This window comes from Eleutherodactylus coqui, chromosome 10 (assembly GCF_035609145.1).
Source record: "Eleutherodactylus coqui strain aEleCoq1 chromosome 10, aEleCoq1.hap1, whole genome shotgun sequence".
Taxonomy (NCBI): Eukaryota; Metazoa; Chordata; class Amphibia; order Anura; family Eleutherodactylidae; genus Eleutherodactylus; species Eleutherodactylus coqui.
The window spans coordinates 26,813,595-26,837,352 of record NC_089846.1 but is presented as its reverse complement, the minus strand read 5'-3'; the positions used below and the strand labels follow the sequence as shown (position 1 = coordinate 26,837,352).

General features: G+C 45.3%; 1 protein-coding gene across 1 annotated transcript in view; it reads left to right on the top strand.

The window, feature by feature from the left end:
* LOC136580260 (extracellular matrix protein 2-like) overlaps window positions 1-2,820 on the top strand; it is a 59,943-nt gene extending 57,123 nt beyond the window's left edge. Inside the window, exon 10 of the mRNA XM_066580675.1 lies at window positions 2,188-2,820. Coding sequence (XP_066436772.1) covers window positions 2,188-2,374 — 187 coding nt within the window. The 3' untranslated portion in view covers window positions 2,375-2,820. The remainder of the gene's footprint in view (window positions 1-2,187) is intronic.
* The last annotated feature ends 20,938 nt before the right edge of the window (window positions 2,821-23,758 follow it).

Here is a 23,758-nt window from a genome sequence, read left to right as displayed (position 1 = left end):
CTCTAACTACCTGATGTGCGCTGTACATTGGTAGTCTAAGACACTACACGCTGCTCTGATTGGCCAGGACTGCTCATGTGTCCTGGACTGTAGCGGCACATGAGGGACCTTTCACACGGGACGGAATATTCCACAACTAAGTCTCTCTCTCTCTTACTTACTGTTGCATTGCCTTCTTGCAAACGCATATAACAAGCATCATCACCTGCTCACAAACGATACATACAAAATGATACATTTTCCAGACAGGACAGAACATACCAGACATTAACCCTTTCAGTCCTGCAAACATCCAATACACATAAATCTAATGCACTCCACAAACAAGACATAGAACATTCTGGAGGGGACCCCATTAATTCTGGGCCACCACACAGGGTCTCAACGGTCTAAATTACAGACATATAGACACTCTGCATATCAGTATTAGGTGAGTCCATGAACTGAAATTTAGGCTGAAAAAGACGGGTTGTGCAACCTTCCGATTTTAAAGAGAAGCACAAAGACGGGAAGATTCAACCTAACATCTCTTTTATTGTGATTAAAACCAGTAACAAGACACATTTTGAGGCAAAGGGCCTCTTCTTTAGTAATGCTGGGGTGTGTACAGCTATTTGCTTAGCTGTGCAACCAAGAAACCAGAGGTCCGGCGCCAACTAAAGCTGCGTGTTGAGGTCCAACTACATGTCTAGGTTGCTCCACTCGTTCTTCTGCTTCCTCACTCCAGTCTTATTTCTTACAGATCCTATCCTTCTTAGGGCTTTGACAAGACCAAAATTCTAGGATTCCTTCTTCAGAAGATCTTGAGTGGTAATTAGAGCATCCCACCATGCAAGGGTTGCTCCACTCTTAGTGTTTCCATGAGGCACTGTATTCTTCCCTAGAAGTAATACCAGGATCTGAGGCACATGGCTGAACAGTATGAGCTCATATAAAACTGTGGATGCCATTACCATATTACCACACTGAACCATAATACATTTGTGTGCATGAGTCCTTATGGTGATTATAGTATCTTGGGTGATTTGTAAACATTAAGGCCTCATGTCCACGGGGAAAATCAGGCCCGCTATGGATTCTCCATGTAGAATCCGTAGCGGGTCCCTCCTGCCCCACGGACATGAGGCATAAAGATAAGAATAAACTTACCTCTCGCCCGCTCCGGATCTTCCCTTCGCCGCGGCGTCATCTTCTCTGCGTCTCGGCCGGATCTTCTTTCTTCGGCCCGGCGGATGCGCAGGATGACGTCGGTGACGTGCCCCGCGCATGCGCCGGCCCGAAGAAAAAAGATCGGCCGCTATGGAGAGAAGATGGAGCCGCGGCGAAGGGAAGAACCGGAGCGGGTGAGTAAATTCCGATTTTTGTCTCCCGCAGATCCAGACGGCTTCCATAGGCTTCAATAGAAGCCCACGGGAGCCGTCCCCGCGGGAGACCCGCACGAAAATGGAGCATGGTCCAGATTTTTTCATGCTCCATTTTTTTTAAAATCACTTTTATTGACTATCCGCGGGTATTTATCTACCCACGGGTGGTCAATGCATCCCTATGGGGTGCGGATCCGCGGGCAGGAAAAGAGTTAAAATCCGCTGCGGATTTTAATTCTTCTTTTGCCCATGGACATGAGGCCTAAGAATGGTAGTTGAAGAAAAAAATATGCAGCTGCAGTACCATTTGTGACCAGCAGGGTTAAAGAGGTTGTCCATTTGTAAATTATTCATGGTCTATCCTTTGGATAGCTTGCCAATAGTACATCAGTGGGGTGTGCCGCCGAGAACCTGCTTTAATCAGTGGGTGCACTCATGCACTAAGCTGATTTTTATAGGAAGCAGACAGCTCCATTTCCTCTGAAGTGGCCTAGTTTGGTATTACAGGCAAAGTTCCAATTCACTGCTATAGCAACTTTTTCTGTAATACCAAGCCTGACCACTGAGGAGGAAATAGAGCTGTCTGCTTCCTGCAGAAATCATCTCAATGCATGAGCCCACTGGCCTGGTGAACAGCTTATCAAGGAGGGCCACACAATTCACTGATGCACAATTGATGGCCTATCTTAAGGATACGCCACCTATAGTTTACAAGTGGACAACCTCTTTAGTACAGCCGCTTTATAAGTAGCTCTGATTTTATCTGGACAGTACTACATGACTTCCATACATTACAACTTCTTCCTTTTGTAACAATCCGTAGGTACGTGCCTCTCAATTCAATCTGTGATACTAGAATATCTGAAGACTCCAACCTGGTCTCTGTGCATCTGGAACACAACTTTATCAACCGACGCTACATCCCACCGACTGCATTGTCCTGCATTAAAACTTATTACAGCGTCATCCTGCGACCTCAACATGATGAATATGAGGATGAGGAGTACTAAACATGTGGACGGCAACTACACCGGGAAAAGCTTCCATCCCAGCATAACCTAATAAGCATGAGTGCGGGCGACCATACTGTTACCATATTGTTACATTACCATTGGTGCCAAGATATGGAAATGTATCAAAGGGTTTTCCAGGCAGTGCCAGCTGTTAGTGCCGGAATACAATGGGGTCGGAGTGGAAGCCGCTGCTCCGACCCCGGTGTGCTGGCAGGTGCTTGTAATTGCAGGAGACACTCCCATTGATTTCAATGAAACCCCAGCCTGCAGTTACAAGCGTTGGTCACTACACAGGGGTCGGAGCAACAGCTTTTGCTCCGATCCCAGTGTATCTTGGCTCTGATAGCGGGTGCTGCCTGGAAAACTCCTATAAAGAGGGGTGAGTGCTGGTGCTCATGCCTAATAACTGTAACTATAAAGATAGTAATAAAGATTCATTGTCAGATGGATTTCTGGTCAGTAAATGGACATAAGGGAGGGGACATGCTAAGCACACCGGTTCTCTCCGACTCGAAACAAATAACTCATTCTTGCCACTTACCGTGTTTCCCCGAAAATAAGACAGTGTCTTATATTAATTTTTGTTCAAAAAGGTTTAACTTTTTTACATGTATAGCTACCTTTACACTATTCAAATTGACTTTTTTAATTAACTGTTAGCAGGGCTTAATTTTGGAGTAGGACTTATATTTCAAGCATCCTCAAAAAGCCTGAAAAATCATTTTGCATCCTCAAAAATTCTGGAAAATCATGCCATGTCTTATTTTCAGGGAAACAGGGTAGTAATGTAAACTCAAATACAGTATTCTTTGGAAAATGTATGTAGTGGGAGCCATGCTTTATTTACACACCGTACACAAGGAGCCTGACATCAATCAGGGCACTGTCCTTTCCTGAAGGGGGTGGCTGAGCCTCACCTGCCTTCTGGGCTGTTCAACGAACGTACTCACTGTCAGCCGGGCACCATTGTGACGTCCGCCCAAACTCCTGCATGATCTGCTCAACAGTCATAACTCTGCCGTCAACTGCAGTACCGCTAGCGTTGCGAGTTAGGGTGCTTTCACGGGGAAGTTTTTTATTTTCAGTCTTTTGTGAGCCCAAACCAGGAGTGGGTCAAAAATATGGAATACATGAAAATCTTTCTATTATAGCTTCTCTCCCCTCCTGGTTTTGGCTCGCAAAAACTGAACATAAAAACTGTCGTGTGAAAGCACCCTAAGTCTGGTAATTTTATCCTGGGGGAAGGTGTGGGGTGGGGGGGGGGCACCGTTTTAGGAGAAGCGCCATAGCTCTGCCATTAACAACAGCACTTCTAAAACTTGAGTCCTTTTTGTTGTCTCGTCCCAGGCATAATGATGCAATTTCATCTCGTGCTCAACCTTGTGGTTGTCGGCCTCCTATCGGCTGCAGTGGTCATGTGGGTAATCAACTGCTGTAGACCAAGTAGGCAAAGTACTGGGAGCCGTAGTGGGAGGGGGCAGCGCAGCAGCGGGAGGTATTGCTGCCTTTTTTTTATATAACTCCTTCCCCCACTGCCAGTAATGTTTCATAACTCGGAAAAACCCTTTAACCAAATGATTATACCAAGACTTTTCCCAGGCTCTAGCTCATTAATAACTATCTATCATTAGTTAACATGTCTGTGTAACATAAAGATGACAGGATGGTTTCATTATTAAACATCTGTGTTCTCCACTGAGGCACGATAGGATAAAATTTGGAATGAAATAAGTATTCTTGTTAGAATGGCTTTAGTCGCTGACACGCGGCCGCTCACCCCGTTAGTAAATACTGGCAGGGGCCGCAGCTCCCCTGCTGGTATTCACTAACCAGCACTACTAGCAGCACTGATCCCGGCGCACACTGTGATGTCAGTGTGCAGCCGGGATCCTCCTTCCCCCTCCCCCGACGTCTCCTACCTGTTGGTTCCGTGAGAGCGTCCGGGGGAGGAGGCGTCCGGCAGCACACTGACGTCAGTGTGCGTCGGAGATCATTTCTGCTAGCGGCGCGCCGGGCAGAGAAGGAGCGGAGCTTCCAGGAGGTAAGTACGTGGGTCTTGGGGGGCACTGTCACTGCTGGGGGGCCACTGTGGGGGTCAGTCACTGCTGGGGGGCTGCTGTCGCTGCTGGGAGGGGTGCTGTCGCTGCTAGGGGCCTCTGTGGGGAGCGCTGTCGCTGCTAGGGGCTCATCATTACTGAGATAAGTGAGGGGGAGGCAGCGAGAGGCGAGGGGCTGTGCTATGGGTGTTTTATTAAATAGAGTTATTCATTACAATTATTCATTTTTGTTATTTAAACTATAAACATCGCAAATTTATATTTTTTTTCTCAAAGTGACACACCACCCGAGTTATGCTCGGTTTTTTGGCGAGCACACCGAGCTCAAAAGATTGCCCATCACTGCTCTAGGATGAGAGGAAGAGGTCAAAAATTGTCTTTACAAACAAGTGGCGCACATGTCGCGGGTGGTGATACGATGTGGTTTAGGTTGAACTGGAACAAGGTGAATATTTCCATAGGAGGGCGCTGTACTTGAACGTTACAGAATAACCGGGTCTTCACACTAATAAACTGTCTCAACTCAGTCCGGTAAGGCACTGCAATCCCTCTTGTAGCTGTCCGTCTTCTTCCGTAGTACCGCATACTTTATTTCTGGAGGTTCGCGGCACACTAACAGAATCCGCCACACTGAATGTGGTACATCACTTCTATATTATAGCGTCTCCATTGCGTGTAGCGCATCCATGAAGGGTCCAGCCGTACCTGTATATACACACAGCATTAACCCCCACATAACCAGTCCTACATACTAACATACAGCTATTCTAACCCCTCACGTATGCCCGGCACAGTCTCATCAAGTGTGCGCACACAAGAGGCCTCACATATATCTGTCAGTTTTTGATGTTCCGGATGCATTTCGCAGTCATCTACTTTGGGACCAAGTTCCGGCAGGGAGGGAGCCTCCCTCTCCTTCCACACGGTCTGTGTCATTCTCGTTTGGCCCCAGTGATCGGCCCCCTTTGATGTCCTCAGCATCTACCCTCTGATCATCAAACCTCCTGCACTGCTTCCCCAGTATGGGGACAGCACTGTGGTCACAGTTCCTAACGGTCGCCGCCACGTGCTCTGTGGCCTCTCTGCAGTCTCTCTCACTATGTCTGCTGCAGAGCAGCCACAACTGCCGATTCTGCCTCTGGTCTCCCGGCTCTCGTCCTTCCCTCTCCAGCCATGGCTAAGGCCAGTGGAGGGAACTACAATACAGCACTGGTAGACAGTGCAACACTGGGGCTTCCCTGTGTCTTGGGTCTTTCTCTCCCCGGTCTCCCTCCTGGACGGGTACTGGGCAGGGCTTATGGCACAGCCATCGGCTGCAGATTCTGAGTCGCTTACATCATAAAGGAGGGTGCAGGGCACCCCTATTACACACAGTCCCACAAATTGCAACTGAATGCAATGTGCATGCTACAACTATTGTGTCCGAACGCACAACTCACTGCACAGATGGGATGTAGCAGCAGACAATCAGTTCCAGTGTAAGGAGCCACCCTAAATGTTAAAATGTTGCTCTGGAGATGGATTGTGATTTGCGCCAAATTTCAGCACATTGGAACTGAGCATGCTCAGTAGGAACTTTCTAGAGACTGGAGCTTTCTTTATACAAGGGATCTTTTTATGCTGAGTCACAGTGGAGAGGCAGTGCTGAGCAGAGAGAGCTGGAGGCGCTGCTGAAGCTGAGCCTGAGAGAGCTGAGGAGCTGCAGCCTGTAAGGGGAGGCTTCTGGAGCTGCTGATTAACAAGTGACCGGAGACTGCCTGGTGTCTGAAGCCAAGAGAGAGCTGGACAGCAACAAATATCTACAGAAATGATGTTAGAGGAGTGCTTCTGACCATGGACTAGTCTGAGTAAGTCAAAGTGAGTACTCCCCTGAGATATAATGTAAGTGAGGCTAGCCTCAATCTAACAATAGATGCACACATCGAGGAAAGACAGTGTGTTAGCAGGCCTGCTATAGGAGATAGGGCACATGTTGCAGACACTTAAATTGTACAAGTTTCTGATGCTTGAACCCGGGTTATGAACTGTGTTATGGTTGTGAATATGGGAACAAGCTTTTCTAAGAGACCGTATTGGAGTGTTAGCCCCTAAGGGTGATCTGTGTCACTGTGCCATATAGTCCATAACCAGACATTATGTGAAACGGTGCTGATAATAGTTGAGTGTTATTGTTCTTCTGGAATTATTTCATATTGTCCACAAAGTAATATCTTTAGAATTTAGTTAGTCAGTCATAGATAGCGACAGGAGATTCTAGGAAAAAAGATTTAATTGCGTAACCATTATTACTATACTATTATTGTTCATTTCTATTCCTGTGTTTATCAATAAATATTGTACATTTTGGTTACTCCATCTGCTGCATCGTAACCTAAATCCTGTGTCGCGCCATCATCCGCAACACTAGTGCCAGTGCTGTGTAAGGGAAATAGAAATGCAAGACTTAAGTGGGTCAATAGAGCAAAAATTGTATCACTAAGCAGTGAAAAAACATCGCCTGGTCAGATGAATCCAGATTTTTGTTGCACCGTGCTGATGGAAGGGTCAGAATTTGGCACAAGCAGCATGAATCGATGAACCCTTCCTGTCAGCTGGTCAGAGAATATCAGTACCTCCATCTAATTTGCAAGAAGAGCAGAAAACTTTGCATGGGCCAATATTCCTGCAGAACAATTTCAACGCCTAGTGGGATCTGTGCCACGATGAATTGCTGCGGTTCTGAAAGCCAAAGGTGGTCCAACGAACTACTAGTTGGGGGTCTCTAATAAAGTGACTTCTGTGCATATTCTATTCCCCACTGCCTGATCATGATTTTGACATGACGCTCTTCTCACTAATGGCAGTAGTTTGAGAGAAGAACACACATCTAATAATATTCTGGGAAACAGACTTCAGCTAAGCCATTAATAAAGCCATTAACAATGCTTTCAATCCTAAATACAGAGGCGATGACATAGTACAAATTCAAAGCAGAAATAAGTCATTTACATATGAACGACCATTGTAAAATATTACATATAGATACCTATTACAGCACAATGTGCATCAGGGCTTGTAATGTAATAATGATATTCATGCCCAGACAAGCATGCGCCATACACCATTATAGCATGGATGAAGAAGGGTGTTGCCAATGGATTAGAAACACCCTCCTTTGCGCATACTATAATTTTTTATAGTGCATGCTTCGATGATGCTTGGCATGATCAACGTAAAAGAAGACCCGGCCACCAAAGAACGCGCTGGCTTGATACTATGAAAGCCGCCACCAACATGCAAATGATTGAATTGAAAGAATCCGTACAAAACAGAAATGCGTGGAAAGGGCTGATCCATAAAGTGCCCGAGAGTTGGCCCCGACTAAACGGATGAAGATAGATAGATGAAGAAGGGGTCACATGTTGGTTTCATCTCTTATGCATATTGTATTCAATGAGCTGTACCACGTATCGTGGGAAGTTTAAAAATTGGGCTCTTGCGCCACCAGTGCTGGGCTGAGGTAAGGGAGGACGTTGTGTGATGACGGTCACGTGGGACGTAGAACATCCTCCCAAGGCCGAACTGATTTAAATAGGTGTTTTGCACCTTTCTGGGTGTGATGCATTACAGTGAGAAAGTAAAGACCCATTTACACGCAAAGATAATGTTTCAAATGTCTGAAAGATTGCAAGATTTAGCATAAAGTGATAATGGCCGTTACTGTCCATTAACACTTTATCATCTTCATTTGCATGTAAAAAGGCCTCCAGGAGCTGTTTGCAGAGCCCTGCATGTGATTAACCATATGCCCAGATGTGCACACAGTTGCATTGTTCTTGTTCAGGCTGTCAGCAGGTTACAATGTTATCTGCTGGCTCCCCGCGGAGATAACAGCCTGCGCTCTACTGAGAGATACTTTATGTCCAGTAGCTGAACGATGGAATTAAAGTTCACCTTAAAACCCTCGTTCAAACAAAAAGTGCACGATGCCCGCATTTACATGTAACGATTATCACTCATTTTAGGTCGTTTGAACAAATTTTGAGTGATAATCGTTACATGTAAATGGACAAACCCTGTAATCTACAGGTAGGGCCAAACATTTTCTTGCCCTCATGGCTTTCTGTGGGACCACCATCCACCCTGTGGAATACCTTTCAAGATAAGTGGGTCTTGTTACCATCTTTGTGATGTTGCACTATGTATTTTGCTACCAATACGCCATCAGATTTTCAATAACTGTTGGCTGTCTGAGCCACCTCTCCAACCACCCACCTCGTCCTAACCACATCCAGTAGTGTCCAGTAGGGATCGCCATTCTTTAGGCTGATATACAGGCTGTAGTCAAAAAGACGGATCCAGCGCTATATCTCAGTACTGGTGTCCTATTTTGAAATAACAATAGCGTACTTGAATAGGAAGGCACGGATACGCTACATGATGGTATGGAAAACCGGGTCCCTGGAACATGGATTTCAATCGTGGCCCCTGTAAGAGAGAGAGTAAAATCCGACTGCACATATGAAGAGCAGCAGGTGAGAAGTGGAAATCCGCTTTCCGAGTCTCTCTAAGTCCCGTGGGACCGCTGCTATATGTGAAGTAAAGAAAGCGTTCTCGAAGTGTCCTCCTTCTGCTACGATAGGGGGAAGATCCTCCAGGAAGTCACCCACCATCATCTGCAGGAGATCCAGGTACTGATCCATGTTGGGCCTCCCTCGAATATGAGTTCTCATAGACCGTGCTACCAGAACTTACGTCAGTCATAGCAGCGGTCCCACCGGGACTTAGAGAGAAGTGGAAAGAAAACGTAAGGCATGGATGCACTTTATGATGGTATGGCAAAACCAGGTCCCTAGAACATGGATTTCAATCTTGTTTTGTGGCCCCTATAAGAGAGAGAGAATAAAATCCAACTTACGTTTCCTTACATCAGTTATAGCAGAGGTCCCACTGGACTTAGAGAGATGCGGAAAGCGGATTTCTGCTTCTCACATGCTACTCTAAAGCTTTGCAATTGGGTTTTACTCTCTTATCTCTTACAGGGGCCACAACACAAAATTGAAATCCATGTTCCGGGCCCCCAGGGGCCGGTGCACCATACCATCATGTAGAGTATCCATATCTCCCTATTCAAGTATTCTATTGTTCTTTCGATATAGGACTCCAGGATTGTGATACAGCGCTGGATCCGGCTTTTTGACTACATCCTGCATGGGAGAACATGGGCCAAGCGGCACTACAAGGTGATCACTAAAACACAAGTCATTCACCTGCATGCTGGAGACTCGACTGCACAGGCACTTTGGCTGTAAAGAGCGTGGTAAGCACCATGTACCAGACATCGCTTCTCCATAGAGGTCAATGAACTCCCGAAGAGTGGCATTACCTGATCAATCCAAGGTCTCCTATGTTTCCAAAATATTTGGGAGCAGAAGTGGCGAGGGCCGCTGCTCACGAATATAAGCGAATTTATGGGATTCCATGTGCCAATCTGCACCGACGTCTGAGGATGACCAGGCCCCTCATTAATTTGGACAATAAAAAGAAACAATGACAAACGCATGCAGAAAACTCCCATATTTCCTGTCTAAGCCAACGTTTGAACCATCCCTCTGTCTGCTCAGTACTTCTCATGCGATCTGGCTGCACCGCGGACGCTGGGGAGCTGTAAACGTTTCTCTTGTTTTCTTTTTATTGAGCAATTATACGTCTGTTGCTCGCCTGAATCCGAAATTACAACATTTCCCACTGTTGTCCTTCTGGGTGTTTCAATTCATTGTTTTCCTAATTACACCTATTCTGATAATTGATGGTATTGGAACCCGTAGCAGGTTGCTAGGAAATGCGCAGTACAACATTATTTTCTAGGATCCTTTTGTATTGAAAAGCGCAGAGTAAGCTTTTCAATACAGAAAAAAGTAATTAATATATCGCAATACATACCCTGTTTCCCTGAAAATAAGACATACCCTGAAAATAAGACATAACATGATTTTCCTGAATTTTTGAGGATGCAAAATGATTTTTCAGGCTTTTTGAGCATGCTTGAAATATAAGCCCTACTCCAAAATTAAGCCCTACTAACAGTTAATTAAAAAAGTCAATTTAAATAGTGTCCAGGCAGCTATACATGTAAAAAAAAGTTAAACCTTTTTGAACAAAAATTAATATAAGACACTGTCTTATTTTCGGGGAAACACGGTACCACATAGATGTCAGAAAGGCCCATAGAAATCAACACATATGCTCTACACATACAGCAGAAGCATTTCCAAGCTTATAGGCTGAATATACATTGCAAATGCAACACACATAGAGCCTGATGCACAATAATATAACATAAAACTGAGCAAAAAGCATCTGCAGTAGTGCAATAAGCCAAACGTAGCACTGATGCCACTAAATGCCATCATATAGCTTTCATATGTTGACATATAGAGTTTTTTCTTACAGTTTCTGCTTGAATGGATCAGAAAAAGTTGTGGGTCGGGAAGAGTATAATTTCTCCTTAGGGAGAGCACCTAGAAGGTTAGTGAGGAAACTTATAAGGCTCCTCTGGGAAATATGCAAATAAGGAAGATGGAACGGTGCGTCTACTGCGCCACCTATTGGAAGGCAGCTTTCCTGCAATTCAATATTAGACTCTTTATACAAGCTTTATAACAATGACTGGGAATTGCAAACCAAGCCAGAATCCATACACAGACAGCTGTTTTGAGGTTTTTGCTCTCATTAGTGTGCAGTACATTTTTGGCTTGGCTAGTGAGAGGCCTGTGACATGGGTCGCGAATGGTATACAATAGGTGACGCTCCTTGCTCCCGCCCTCTTTTAAAGTCACAGTATCATATAGTGCTGCTGCTCAGCAAAATATAATATATACAATAAAATGGTAGTACAATAGCCTAGAAAACCATCCCCACCCTCCCACACCATGCAGGAGAACACGCAACTATGTTACAAAAAATGGTCACAGGAAGTTCTCTCTGCTAAACAGTAGACTACATTTTAAGTCTACACAGACTTGTATTAGGTCCATTTCAAATACAGTGTCACATCTTACCGATGCTAAATTGGAGCCGCAATTGTTATAGCCAAGCCGGTCACTGGGGAGTAGTCAGGGTAACCAGGAGTCGTTATCAGGAAGTCACGGTATGCAGTTCAAATGGATGAGATGGAAGCGTAGTCAATGGAAGCCAAGGGTCAGCAGCAGTAGGTATCAGTATGCAGTACAAATGGATTAGATGGAAGGGTAGTCAATGGAAGCCAAGGGTCAGTAGTAGTAAGTATCGGTACGCAGTACAAATGGATGAGACTGAAGCGTAGTTAATGAAAGCCAAGGGTCAGCTGCAGTAGGTATCATTATAGTTGTAGAGGAGTCGGAGGAAGAGAAGCTTGATCAAAGTGGTGGAACACAATAATCGGGCACTGAACGAGTGGCAGTGCTGGGATTATATAGGTAGTGCAATCAGGAACAGGGGCGGGTCAGGACCATAAGGCAGGAACTAGGTAACTGAGAAATACAGAACAGGGCTAAGTTTCAGCAAGGGAACTGTCCAAGTCCTGGATAGCCTAGCGGAAAAAGCTGCTGGCTGGAACACAAAAGGTTGTGGGTTCGAGCCCTGACATACAGACTGGAAGAAGTCATGTAGCTTCAGGATAAAAACATGAAGGACATGGGCGGCAAGTGCATGAAAGTCTATGTGCAAGAGGTAGGCTTGGAGGGAAGGGAGTGTAGTACATTGTGTAGCAAAAAACAAAATCTTGCATGGCCCCAGAAGAGAGCTTACAAAGACTGCCAAGAGAAAGATCACTCTCTCCGAGGAGATTTCTCAAATCTCATCTGACTCTGCACCAATTTTAGGTTTTATGCATGGCACTGTATAATTCCAATAGAAGAACAGAACATTTCTCTAATACTTCCATACATGTAGATAATAAAATAACTTTAGGAGAACATAAATCCTCTTCCAATAACTGTCAGAGATATTACTATGACTCTGTTCCAGCATCTTGGATGCATTTGGTAGTAGTTACATTACCGTTTGATCTCTTTATGGAACATCGTGCTCTTATTTACAGCAGGTGAATCCGCCCAATGGGAAATCATGGAAACTGTCTAAAACCATAGCCAAAACTAGACATGGCTGGTGGCTGGAAGTCCTGAGATTGTGGAGCTACCAAAACAGACAACTCTCCTCCTCCTGCTCTAATGATGTTCTGCTCTGCTGTTTTCCATGACCGGTTCTAGTAACAAATATTCAGACCGGGAAAGACAAGATTTAACAGGAGAGTGAAGCAGTTGGATCTTGGTTTGTAAAGGCGCTTTATAGTCTATTAAACAGTTCTTACATGACTATAGTATTGTAGATGTGTGTATTACAGATACCTTCCTGATACCCCTTCCTCTTTATCCAACCACTCTACTAAATACCGACTTGTGATGTTGAATAATGATGGAAAAATTAGTGGCCACAGCAGACTTTTTATTGGACACATATAAAATTCTAATACATTTTCCTATAAAATAATGAGAATAATCATCATAACGCACTAAAACCCAGATGATACCCACTACAAGGCAGATGAAAAAACTGTCAGAAAGTAGAAGTGTTCTAGGATGGCCACAGTACACAAATCATGATCCCGCAGTTGAGCCGCGCCAACTCAGGGGAAGACAAATCTGCCTGTTTATTTAGAACTTGTTTATTGATATCGCCCTGGCAGAACCAATACCCAACTACTGTTCTGACAACTTATTAAAGATTGGTGGCCATACCTCCGATAGCATCCAAACCACCTTACAGAGTGCCATCCGTGAACTCCTATCCACAGTTACTATGATAAGTCACACTAAAAAAACTCTCACACCACTGTCATGGATATTGCCACACAAGAATCATGATACGATGCAGCAGATGGAGTAACCAAAGTTTACAATATTTATTTAAAACACGCAAAAAATGGAAATGAAAAGCTTATGATTGACAATTAGGTAATTAAACTGTTACCTTTAAATAGCCTGGAACTAGCTATGGCTAACTGTAGTGGCCCAGGGTGTCTTTAAAGCAACTGTAGGTTCATTTTGTTTAACTGTTTTGTGTGTACTTGTGTTCTTTGTAAGTGCTAACAAGCTGTGTTGTGGCAACTGTGTCTCACTTAACTTGTGTGTTGTTTTGTGGGAGTTTAGGAGTAGTTGGGGGTGGAGTCTAGAGAGAGAGGAGAGTGTGCAGTGATGTAGTTGGTGGAGGAGGATGTGTCAGCGGGATATCCCATTTACCGTGGGATAGCTCCCCTCTGGGGACGGAAGCTTAGAGTGATGGCTCATGATAGGACCAAAACGAGAGGAGTAACTAGCCGGCAAGTAAAGGCAAGAGTTGTGTGTTGACCCACCATGTCAGGAGTGTACCCCCAGGGATCGTCTATCAGATAAATTGGACAGTGGACACCTAGAATCGGGAAGGAAAGTACCTCTTAGAGAAAACGTGTGTGTGTAAGTAACAGAAGTCAAAGAGAAGGAAGCTTGCCATAAGCGTTGTGTCTGAAACTGTCCATTTGCTGTGTTCTTGGAAAAAAATCAAAGTTGGATTCTGTGAGTAAAGAAAACTGTGTACCTCTGGTTTTGAAAACTATTTTTGTCTGTGGACTCTTTTATTTAGCAATGAGTAACCATTTACTTGGAAAGAGGTACTGACGTCACGTGACAACATTGATAGGACTGTTCACTATAATCTACATCTGCCTGTTCTTATTGCGCTGTGTGCGACCAAGCTGGGCCACGTTCCACCATTGTTGGGGAGAGATCACACACCCGTGACAACCAACTTGAGTACCCTGTGGTCTCGCCTGCAACGGCCGGCCTCCGCTCTAGCACCACATAACTAGATCCTAGGAGTAATGCTTTGTGCAGTATATGAAATCACAACAATACTTATAGAAGAACAATATCAATAACACTTTGTGAACTTTAGTCCCATTGCACTGAAATACAGACTACGTAATATAGCAGATGGTTCTTCTTGGATAGATTAATACTCTGCTATTATCTGTTACGATCGTGTGGGCAAACTATGCACGGGGCCCACATGATCGTGACCAAGAGAGGACTGGGTAAGCACACATGTTGCACGCGGTATTCACACGGGTCTCTGGCAAACTGACCCTGTGCGACAGGGGAGGAACGGCAGCGCCCTACTTAAGCGGGGACATTGCCCCAATAAGGGCAGCCCAGCGGTCTTCGGATCTGGGCCCTAGCTGATCCTAGGAGCCACGCACCATAACAGGACACATACACATGCCACATGACAGGGATTGAACAACAGGACACACAGAGCCAGAATACACAGCATACTGCAGCCACAATGCAAACACTAGTAGCAGATGATAAGCTGAATATAAATGCGAGGTGTTAGTTCGTACATTGGCCATGGAATGGAAAGTAGAGAGGGGGACTTGGGAAGTGTTGGAATGGGAGTAGTGGGGATCACTGGCGTAACTATAGAGGATGCAGTTGCATCCGGGCCCAGGACCCTTAGGGGGCCCATAAGGCCTCTCTTCTCTATATAGGGAGCCCAGTACTATGAATAAAGCTTATACTTGAGTCCCTGTTACAGGTTTTGCATTGGGGCCCAGGAGCTTCAAGTTATGTCTCTGGTGGGGATCATTAAGGTGAGTATTACTTGTTTTATTATTTTACACCATTCTGAGCCTTTCTTAGTTGGCTTTCAAGCCTATGGATGGGATATGCTGTGAACTATCTATGGAAATCTCTAGTATCTTGTCCACAGAGTCATCTGTACCGATGAGTAACATGGAATAGAAAAGTTGTCTACCCTCCGACGTCCTCGAAATCTAAATGGAATCTAAACGGAAACTTTCAACAACCTGAAGCAAAATGGAAATTCTGACTCCATTCACACAAATAATGAAAAATGTGTGCACAATTCATGCAAGATATGAGCTAAATCATGCACTGTCAGATGTGAAGATCCCCATCCAAAATTGTCCATTTGTTTTCCCTTTGACAAATCTAGGGCGCTGTGTTCTTAGAAGTTCAAACACAAAACACATGTGAAGAAATCTGATTCTGTCTCAGCCTCATACTCAAAGGAGGAAGGATTTCTTTTTTTGGTTATTAAGAAGTTGGTACTTTTCATGGCCATTAGAGGGCAGTTACTAATTAGACCTATTAGATTTGCACATGGAATTGTAATTTCGTTAACCCCTTAATGACACAGACCTTTTGTTTTAGTTTTTTTCCTCCACACTTTCAAAAAATTATATCGACGTCGCTGTCTGAGGGCTTGTTTTTTTTGCAGGACAAGTTGGATTTTTAATGGTACTATTTCCTGTACCATATAATGTACTGAAAAACTTTGTTATACTACTTTAAAATTTTTTTTATATCTTTGGAAAAAATACAATTATTTTCTGCCGCCATCTTCTGACAGCCATAACGTTTTTATTTTTCTGTTAACATAGTTGTGTGAGGGCTCATTTTTAGTGGGGCCTCCTGTAGATTGTTTTGATACAATCTTGGAGTACACATTTTGATCACTTTTACATTTTTTCTTGGGGACAGAGGGACTAAAAAAAAGCACTTCTGGTGTTGTGTATTTTTTTTCTCTGACAATGTTCACCATGCGGTATAGATAATGTATTCCTTTGATATATCAGACTTTTACGGACATAGCAGCACATAGCATGCCCTGGATGAAGCAGCGCCCCCCAGAACCCGAGCCATTCGATGTAGAACACGGCAACCCTGGCTCACACCTCATACACGCTTCATCCGGCGGTGCTCTAGAAGTGCTGAACGGCTGTGGAGGAAATCGCAAACGGCACCAGACTTCCTCCACTACAAATTCATGCTCAGAACCTACAACCTCGCCCTTCACCATGCCAAACAAGTCTACTTCACCTCTCTAGTCTCCTCATTATCGCACAACCCTAAACGGCTCTTTGATACTTTTCACTCCCTTCTCAGCCCAAAACCGCAGCCCCAGTGATGGATCTCAGTGCTGAAGAGTTGGCTGCTTACTTCAAAAAGAAAATAGACGACATCCGTCAGGAAATAACTTCCCAATCCCAGACTAGCCCTGACCCTAGTCCTGCAGCACTGCATCTAGCTCCTGCTCACTGTCTGTACTCAGACCAGCGACAGAGGAAGAAGTCTCCAAATTGCTCTTCTCTGCTCGCCCCACCACCTGCGCTAGCGACCCCCTCCCCTCACACCTCCTCCGTTCCTTCTCCCCAGTGGTCATCTCCCATCTCACCACTATATTCAACCTCTCTCTGACCTCTGGCATCTTTCCCTCTTCTTTCAAACACGCCATCATATCCCCACTGCTAAAGAAACCGACTCTGGACGCGACTGATGCTGCCAACTACAGACCCATCTCAAACCTCCCCTTCATCTCCAAACTACTAGAACGCCTAGTTTACTCCCGCTTTGTAAGCTATTTATCAGAGAACTCTCTCCTAGACCCCCTACAGTCTGGCTTCCGACCTCAACACTCGACAGAAACTGCCCTTACTAGGGTATCCAATGACCTACTGACAGCCAAATCGAGGGGCGATTACTCCCTACTGATCCTCCTCGACCTTTCTGCAGCGTTTGACACTGTTGACCACAAACTCCTCCTCAGTATGCTACGCTCCATTGGCCTAAAGGACACTGCCCTCTCCTGGTTCTCCTCTTACCTATCTGACCGCTCTTTCAGTGTCTCCTTTGCTGGCTCTACCTCCCCTCCTCTTCCCCTTGCTGTTGGGGTCCCCCAGGGCTCGGTCCTTGGCCCCCTTCTCTTCTCTATCTACACAGCCCCTATTGGACAAACCATCAGGAGTTTTGGCCTCAAATACCACCTGTACGCTGATGACACCCAGCTATACACCTCTGCCCGTGACATCTCTGCACCCTTCCTCCAAAACATCACTAACTGTCTGTCCGCTATCTCTAACACCATGTCCTCTCTCTACCTAAAACTAAACCTCTCTAAAACTGACTTACTGGTATTTCCACCCTCCACTAACCGACCTCATCCTGACATCTCCATCTCAGTGTGTGGCGCCACCATAACTCCTAGACAACACGCCCGCTGCCTTGGGGTCATATTTGACTCTGATCTCTCTTTTGCCCCCTACATCCAATCTCTGGCCCGAACATGTCAGCTGCACCTCAAGAACATCGCAAGAATCCGCTCTTTTCTCACTGTGGAGACGTTAAAAACGCTTATTGTCGCCCTCATCCACTCCCGGTTCGATTATTGCAACTCGTTGCTGATCGGCCTCCCCTGCACCAGACTCTGCCCCCTCCAATCCATCCTGAATGCGGCAGCCAGGCTCATCTTCCTGTCCAGCCGCTACTCGGACGTCTCTGTCCTGTGCCGGTCACTGCACTGGCTGCCCGTTAAATACAGAATTCAATTCAAACTCGCTACCTTCATCCACAAAGCCCTCCACAGTACAGCGCCACCCTATATCGCCTCCCTCATCTTAATCCATCAACCAGCCCGGGCTCTCCGCTCTGCTAATGAAACCAGACTGAGCGCCCTTTAATTCGAACTTCTCATTCCCGCCTCCAAGACTTCTCCAGAGCAGCACCGCTCCTCTGGAACGCACTACCAAAGGCTACCCGAGCAATCCAGGACTCGCAGAACTTCAGGCGTGCTCTAAAAACGCACCTCTTCAGGGAGGCATACCGCATTCCCTAAACAAACCTCTCTGTACTCCGCCTGATAACATGCTCCCTGACCTACTGACTGCAATCCCTGCTAGCCATCATAAACCGCTCCTGCAGTCACACCGTTTCTGCCGTCACACGGCTAAATGTCTGACCATTGTCTATGTGTATAGCATCGCTCACTCTCCACCTCGCCATACTGTGCACATCTCCAGCCCCTTTACCCTCTGTATCACCCCATTACTTGTAGTATGTAAGCTCGTTGGAGCAGGACCCGCACCCCTATTGTTTCCATCAACTGATTACTATATGTAACCGTGGTTCTGTAATGTTTGTATTTTGTCTTTCTGTATTCCCCCTGTCTATGTAAGCGCTGCGGAATATGTTGGCGCTATACAAATAAAGATTATTATTATTATTATTATAATATACTTTTTTTTTAAAATTATATATGTAGGAAAAGGTTTCTTTTTAACTTTATTTTTTTCCAATAATTAATAAAACCTTTTTTTACATTTTTTTTTCAGTCCCCATATGGGACTGGAACTTGCGAACATCTGATCGCTCAAAGAGTATAAGAAAGCGGCCCAGAGCTGAATGGCTCCGCCTCCCTTCCTACCCCCTGCTTGTCAACCCAAATATCTCTCACTCACAGTAGCACTGAGCCTGTCAGAGGTTTCTGATGTTAGGAGATGTATGCGGAGAAAATCATGACTTCTCCCCATCTCCTGCATGTACTATATGCTAGAAGAGGAGATGGAGAGCATTCCGAATTCCCCCTTTTTACAGTGACCGGCATCTGGAACCTCTGACAGATTCTGTACTACTTTGACTGAAAGATCTGCTTGTTAAAACATTTCTGCGTGGCCAGAGGTTTGGCGTTGAGGAGAAGACAAGGCACTTTTATATTAATGGGGCCACGGGGGGTGGGGGGGAGTACTATTATACTGATGGGGCTATTGAAGGTGCTATTATACTGAGGGCCACTGTTTTACTAATGAGGGTCCCAGGGGGCAGTATTACCAAATGAGATCACAGAGAGGGCACTATTACTAAGAGGGGTCACAGAGAGGGCACTTATTTAGTGGGGGTACTACTACTATGGGTGAATATTGAGAGAAAGGAGTAATGGCAGGTTGGGGGAGAGTATACTGGAATAAATCATCATAGCGGTCTGGGCACAGATATAGAAGAAAAATTAAATGGATGTCATCAATCAGAGAAGATGTCACCTGTCATTACTGGAGGTACCTGCACTATAATCACTACCATAGCGTAGAACTGGTATCTGACTTATTTAGAACATTTAGCTCAGTAAATTGGAACTGAGCTGCTGTTTCTAGGTCCTCTGTACTATAAAAGTTGTCTTATAGATTATATTGTATATGTAAATTTAGGGGGCGCAGGGGCCTGGGGTAGCCTAGTTCTGAGTTTCACTAAGGAGCCACATGAGTTCTATGTGCGTCCCTGCCCAAAGAACAGCCTTTTCCTGGCCCTATCTGATCTCACGAAACGTTGTGGTCTCCGGAAGCTTCAGAGGCGTTTGAGCAACTCAAGGGTGTTTTTCCACTGCGCCGATGCTTGCTCAGCTGGACCCTCAGAAGCCCTTTTTCCTGGGGGTAGACACTTAGGAGGGTGGGGTGGGGGCAGTCCTCTCCCAGGAATTGGGGGCCCGTTCAGGGTATAGTCCGTGTGCTTTCTTTTCCCGTAAATTCAGTAGCGCCGAGCGCAACTATGATGTTGGGAACAGGGAACTGTTGGCAATAAAATGGGCATTTGAGAAATGGTGTCATCTTCTGGAGGGGGCTCGACATCAGGTGACAGTCTTCAATGATCACAAGAACTTAGTGTATCTTGAGAATGCTGAGAGTCTTAATGCGCGGCAAGCCAGGTGGTCGCTTTTCTACTCGAGATTCAATTTTACAGTCACGTACCTGCCGGGAGATAAAAATGTGAAAGCTGATGCCCTCTCCTGCAGTTTCGGTACTCCGGAGGTTAAGGACTCTTCTCCGGAAGGCATCCTCCCACCCGATGTCGTGGTTGCAGCCCTGACATGGAACCTTCCAGCTCAGCTTCAGGAATATCAACAAGAAGCCCCAGAGGGGATTCCGGCAGGGACGTTATTTGTACCAATGTCTCTGCATTTGTTGGTTTTGGAAGAGTCTCATTCCTCCGTTTTTGCAGGGCATCCGGGGGTCCAGGGCACTCTTGAGCTATGTTCCCCAATTGCACTGGTGGCCTAGCATGGCACGGGAGGTCCGGGAGTTCGTAAAACGGTGTTCAGCTTGTGCATGTGGTAAGAGTTGCCGTAAGAGCCCTGAGGGACCATTAACGACGTTTTCAGTACCTGGTAGTCCATGGTCGCACGTGTCCATGGATTCTGTCACTGACCTGCCTCTGTCACAAGGTTGTTCCACCATTTTGGTAGTTGTTGTCAGGTTCTCAAAAATGGTCCATTTTGTTGCTTTGGAAAAATTACTGTCTGCCGCTGAATTGGTTAAGATTTTCATTTGAGAGATTATAAGATTGCACGGAATACTGGTCAATATAGTTTCGGATCGGGGGTGCAATTTGTGGCCCAATTTTGGAGGGCCTTCTGTAAAAACTTGGGAACATCTCTGTCTTTCTCATCAGCGTTTCATCCGCAGACGAATGGGCAAACGGAACATAAAAATCAAGAACTAGTACAATACTTGCGTCTTTTTGTGGGCGAGAGGGTCAGTCGATGGGTAGAGTTTTTACCTTTGGCCGAATTTGCCATAAATAATCAGTTCTGTGACGGGGGTGTCACCTTTCTTCTGTGTGTTTGGTCGGCATTCCCGATTCCTGACTTCCATTCCAGTACCTACAGCGTGTCCCGCTGTTGATGTTGTTACTAATGACTTGCGAGAGGTCTGGAATGGTGTGCACAAGAATCTGGAGGAAGCAAGTGGTCGTATGCAACTACGTAGTTGTAAAAGGTCTACTGTGTTGGAGCCATTTGAGGTCGGTCAGAAGGTCTATCTGTCCACAAAGAATTTAAAATTGAAGCTCCCCTCGGTAAAGCTTGCGCCGCTTTTTATCGGTCCCTTTGACATAACGCGAGTCATTGATCCTCTAGCTTATGAGTTGGATTTACCGAGTTCTTGGAGGGTGCATAGGGTGTTTCATAAATCCCTTTTGAAGTTGTTTATCCCTCCGGTTGGGGCGCAGAGGCGTAATTTGAAGCTGCTGGGCCCCAGTGCAAAATCTCTAACTGGGGCCCCAACTATAAAGCTTCATTGATAGTATTGGTTAGCAATATGGGGAGAAAAGACTTTATGGACCCCCTAGGGCTCCTGGCCCAGGTGCGACCGCACCCTGTGCACCCCTTCTATGTACACCCTTGCCCTGGGCCATATAAAGCCCCACCTTGGAGCTGAGGTTCAAACATAACCAAGGTCTTGCATGGAGTTGGTCTATTCTTACTACTGTATGTTCACATAGATTTCCCGTGTTTTCCCAAAATTTTCCATAGTATGTACATTTATGGTAGGGAAACTTGGGTCTATGCACATTTCTTACAACGTATTCTGAGATCTGAAAGACACTGATATAAATATAAACTAGCAATAATACAATTTCTCTTCCTCTACTATTTTACAACAATTTGACAGTTAAAGCTCCATGGATTTGTTCCATAAGTTTCCAGCTGCCCGTATTTTCTGACTTTCCTGTCACTGCGCTCTTGACTGCAGATGTTCTTGGCGTCAGGCCAGCTCTCCTGGATGGAAAATGGTTAACTCAGCATAACTTGTCTTGGTTAAGTTCACCCCCCCCCCCCCTCACTAGTTTCATGATAACGGGAGGTAATTGGTGGATGTGAGCGTGAACCTTTTTTGGCCCCAGAACTGGTCTCATTAGACAAATTGCACAGTAAAACAGCATATGGACTTTATTTCAACCTCCTCATCCCCACCCCCAAAGGACACTTTCTTTGTGTGTGTTTGTTTTACAGAGAGACACATTGTCCGGCTCTTCATGCACAAAGCGTGATTACACACACAAGCATTCTCTACATTTACTACATCTGTTACCATTCCCTATTATTCCCAGGCCAAAATTGGAAGGCGCACAAAGGAACGACTAGCTGTATTTCAGCCCAAGTACATCTAACCTATCCTGTCAGTTACATTCCTCCTTAATATATATGATGGCTCTGGCGTTTTATTACAGTCCCTGCATCCTATAAAGGTAGTAGGAGATTTACTTTGGGGCATTCGAGCTGAGTCACACAAGAAGGCCAAAAAGTACAGATGGTCATGCAGGGTCCAAGAGAGAAGAATTTTATAAGTCTGCTTTATGAGGGCTTTTAGGCAGAACTACAAGGTCTAGCATACCCTTAAACATCATTCGCTCTGCAGCTGGGGTTGAACTGGCTCCCCAGTGAAGAGGAGGATTTTCCAGTGGGTCAAGGCTTTGCCATAACAGGGCCCATGGGGCCCAACAGAATTTTCAATTCAAATAGAGTGGACATGTACATGTTCTGTATAACCGGATGCTGAGTTCTTCTTGGTTGCATAATTTCTGATGGGTTCAACATAGTTAAGTCTGATCCTATTTGCAGCTTTACTCAAATCCAGAACAAAGTGTGGGTGTAAGAAGAGTCCATATATAAGAGGGGTTCAACTTCTCTACAATAACATGGGACTGAATTAGGTGGTCCATCAATCCACTTTGGAGTACCATGATTGGATGCAAGTTCTGACATAATCGATCCAGCAGTGGTTATTCTCAAGCTGGCTCATGAGGTCTTGAGTTGGAAGTCTTCATCTTAAGCTACCAGTGAAACTGATGACTTGCTGGTTAGGTTCTTCACTCTTCTGGTTTATTTATGGTTGTCCACTAATATTTATGGAAGATATGACCCGTGTGTACAAGAATTGGGGCACTAAATACACAGCACTAGAAAATGGACATTATACCACTGAACCTTCAAATGAAGAACACCGAGGACTAAGTCATTAAACAAAGGGTAGGGGGCACTAATCCATTGAACAACAGGATTGGGCTGACAAAAACACTGGGCTTCCAAAAGGGTCCACTGCTCTCTTGTGCATTTCAGAGCAGACAATTAGGCCACTGGAGACCGGGGATTAAAGGGGCTGTCAAGCTTTGAATGATTGATAACCTATCCTCAGGACAGGTCAACAATAGTTGATCAGCAAAGGTTTACTGCCCAGGACCCTCACAGATTAACTGTTTGCCAGGCTGGTGTGCACAAACCGATTTCTGCTAGAAACAGATAGCTCCATTCTCTCTGCAGTGGCCTGGCTTCGTATTGCCGGCAACAGTTCCATTGAAACGAATACCAAGTTGGGCCACTGCAGAGAGAACAGAGCTATTTGCTTCTGGTAAAGATCAGCTCTTTGGGCAAGCGCAACAATCCAGTGAACAGCTGACCTGTGGAGGCCCTGGCAACGGATCCCCTGTGATCAACTCTTGAAGATAGGCTATCAATAGTTCAAACTGAACAACCCAATTAAGACTTAGCCACTAAAGTACGGAATACCAAAGACTAGGGAACTAAGCCAATAGCCACAGGAACAGGGCAACTTCACTACTGAACACAGAGGCGGCACCAACCAACTTTTGAACATCATGGATTAAGGAGGTTGCCTTCTAAAGACAACCATTGTCCATATGTC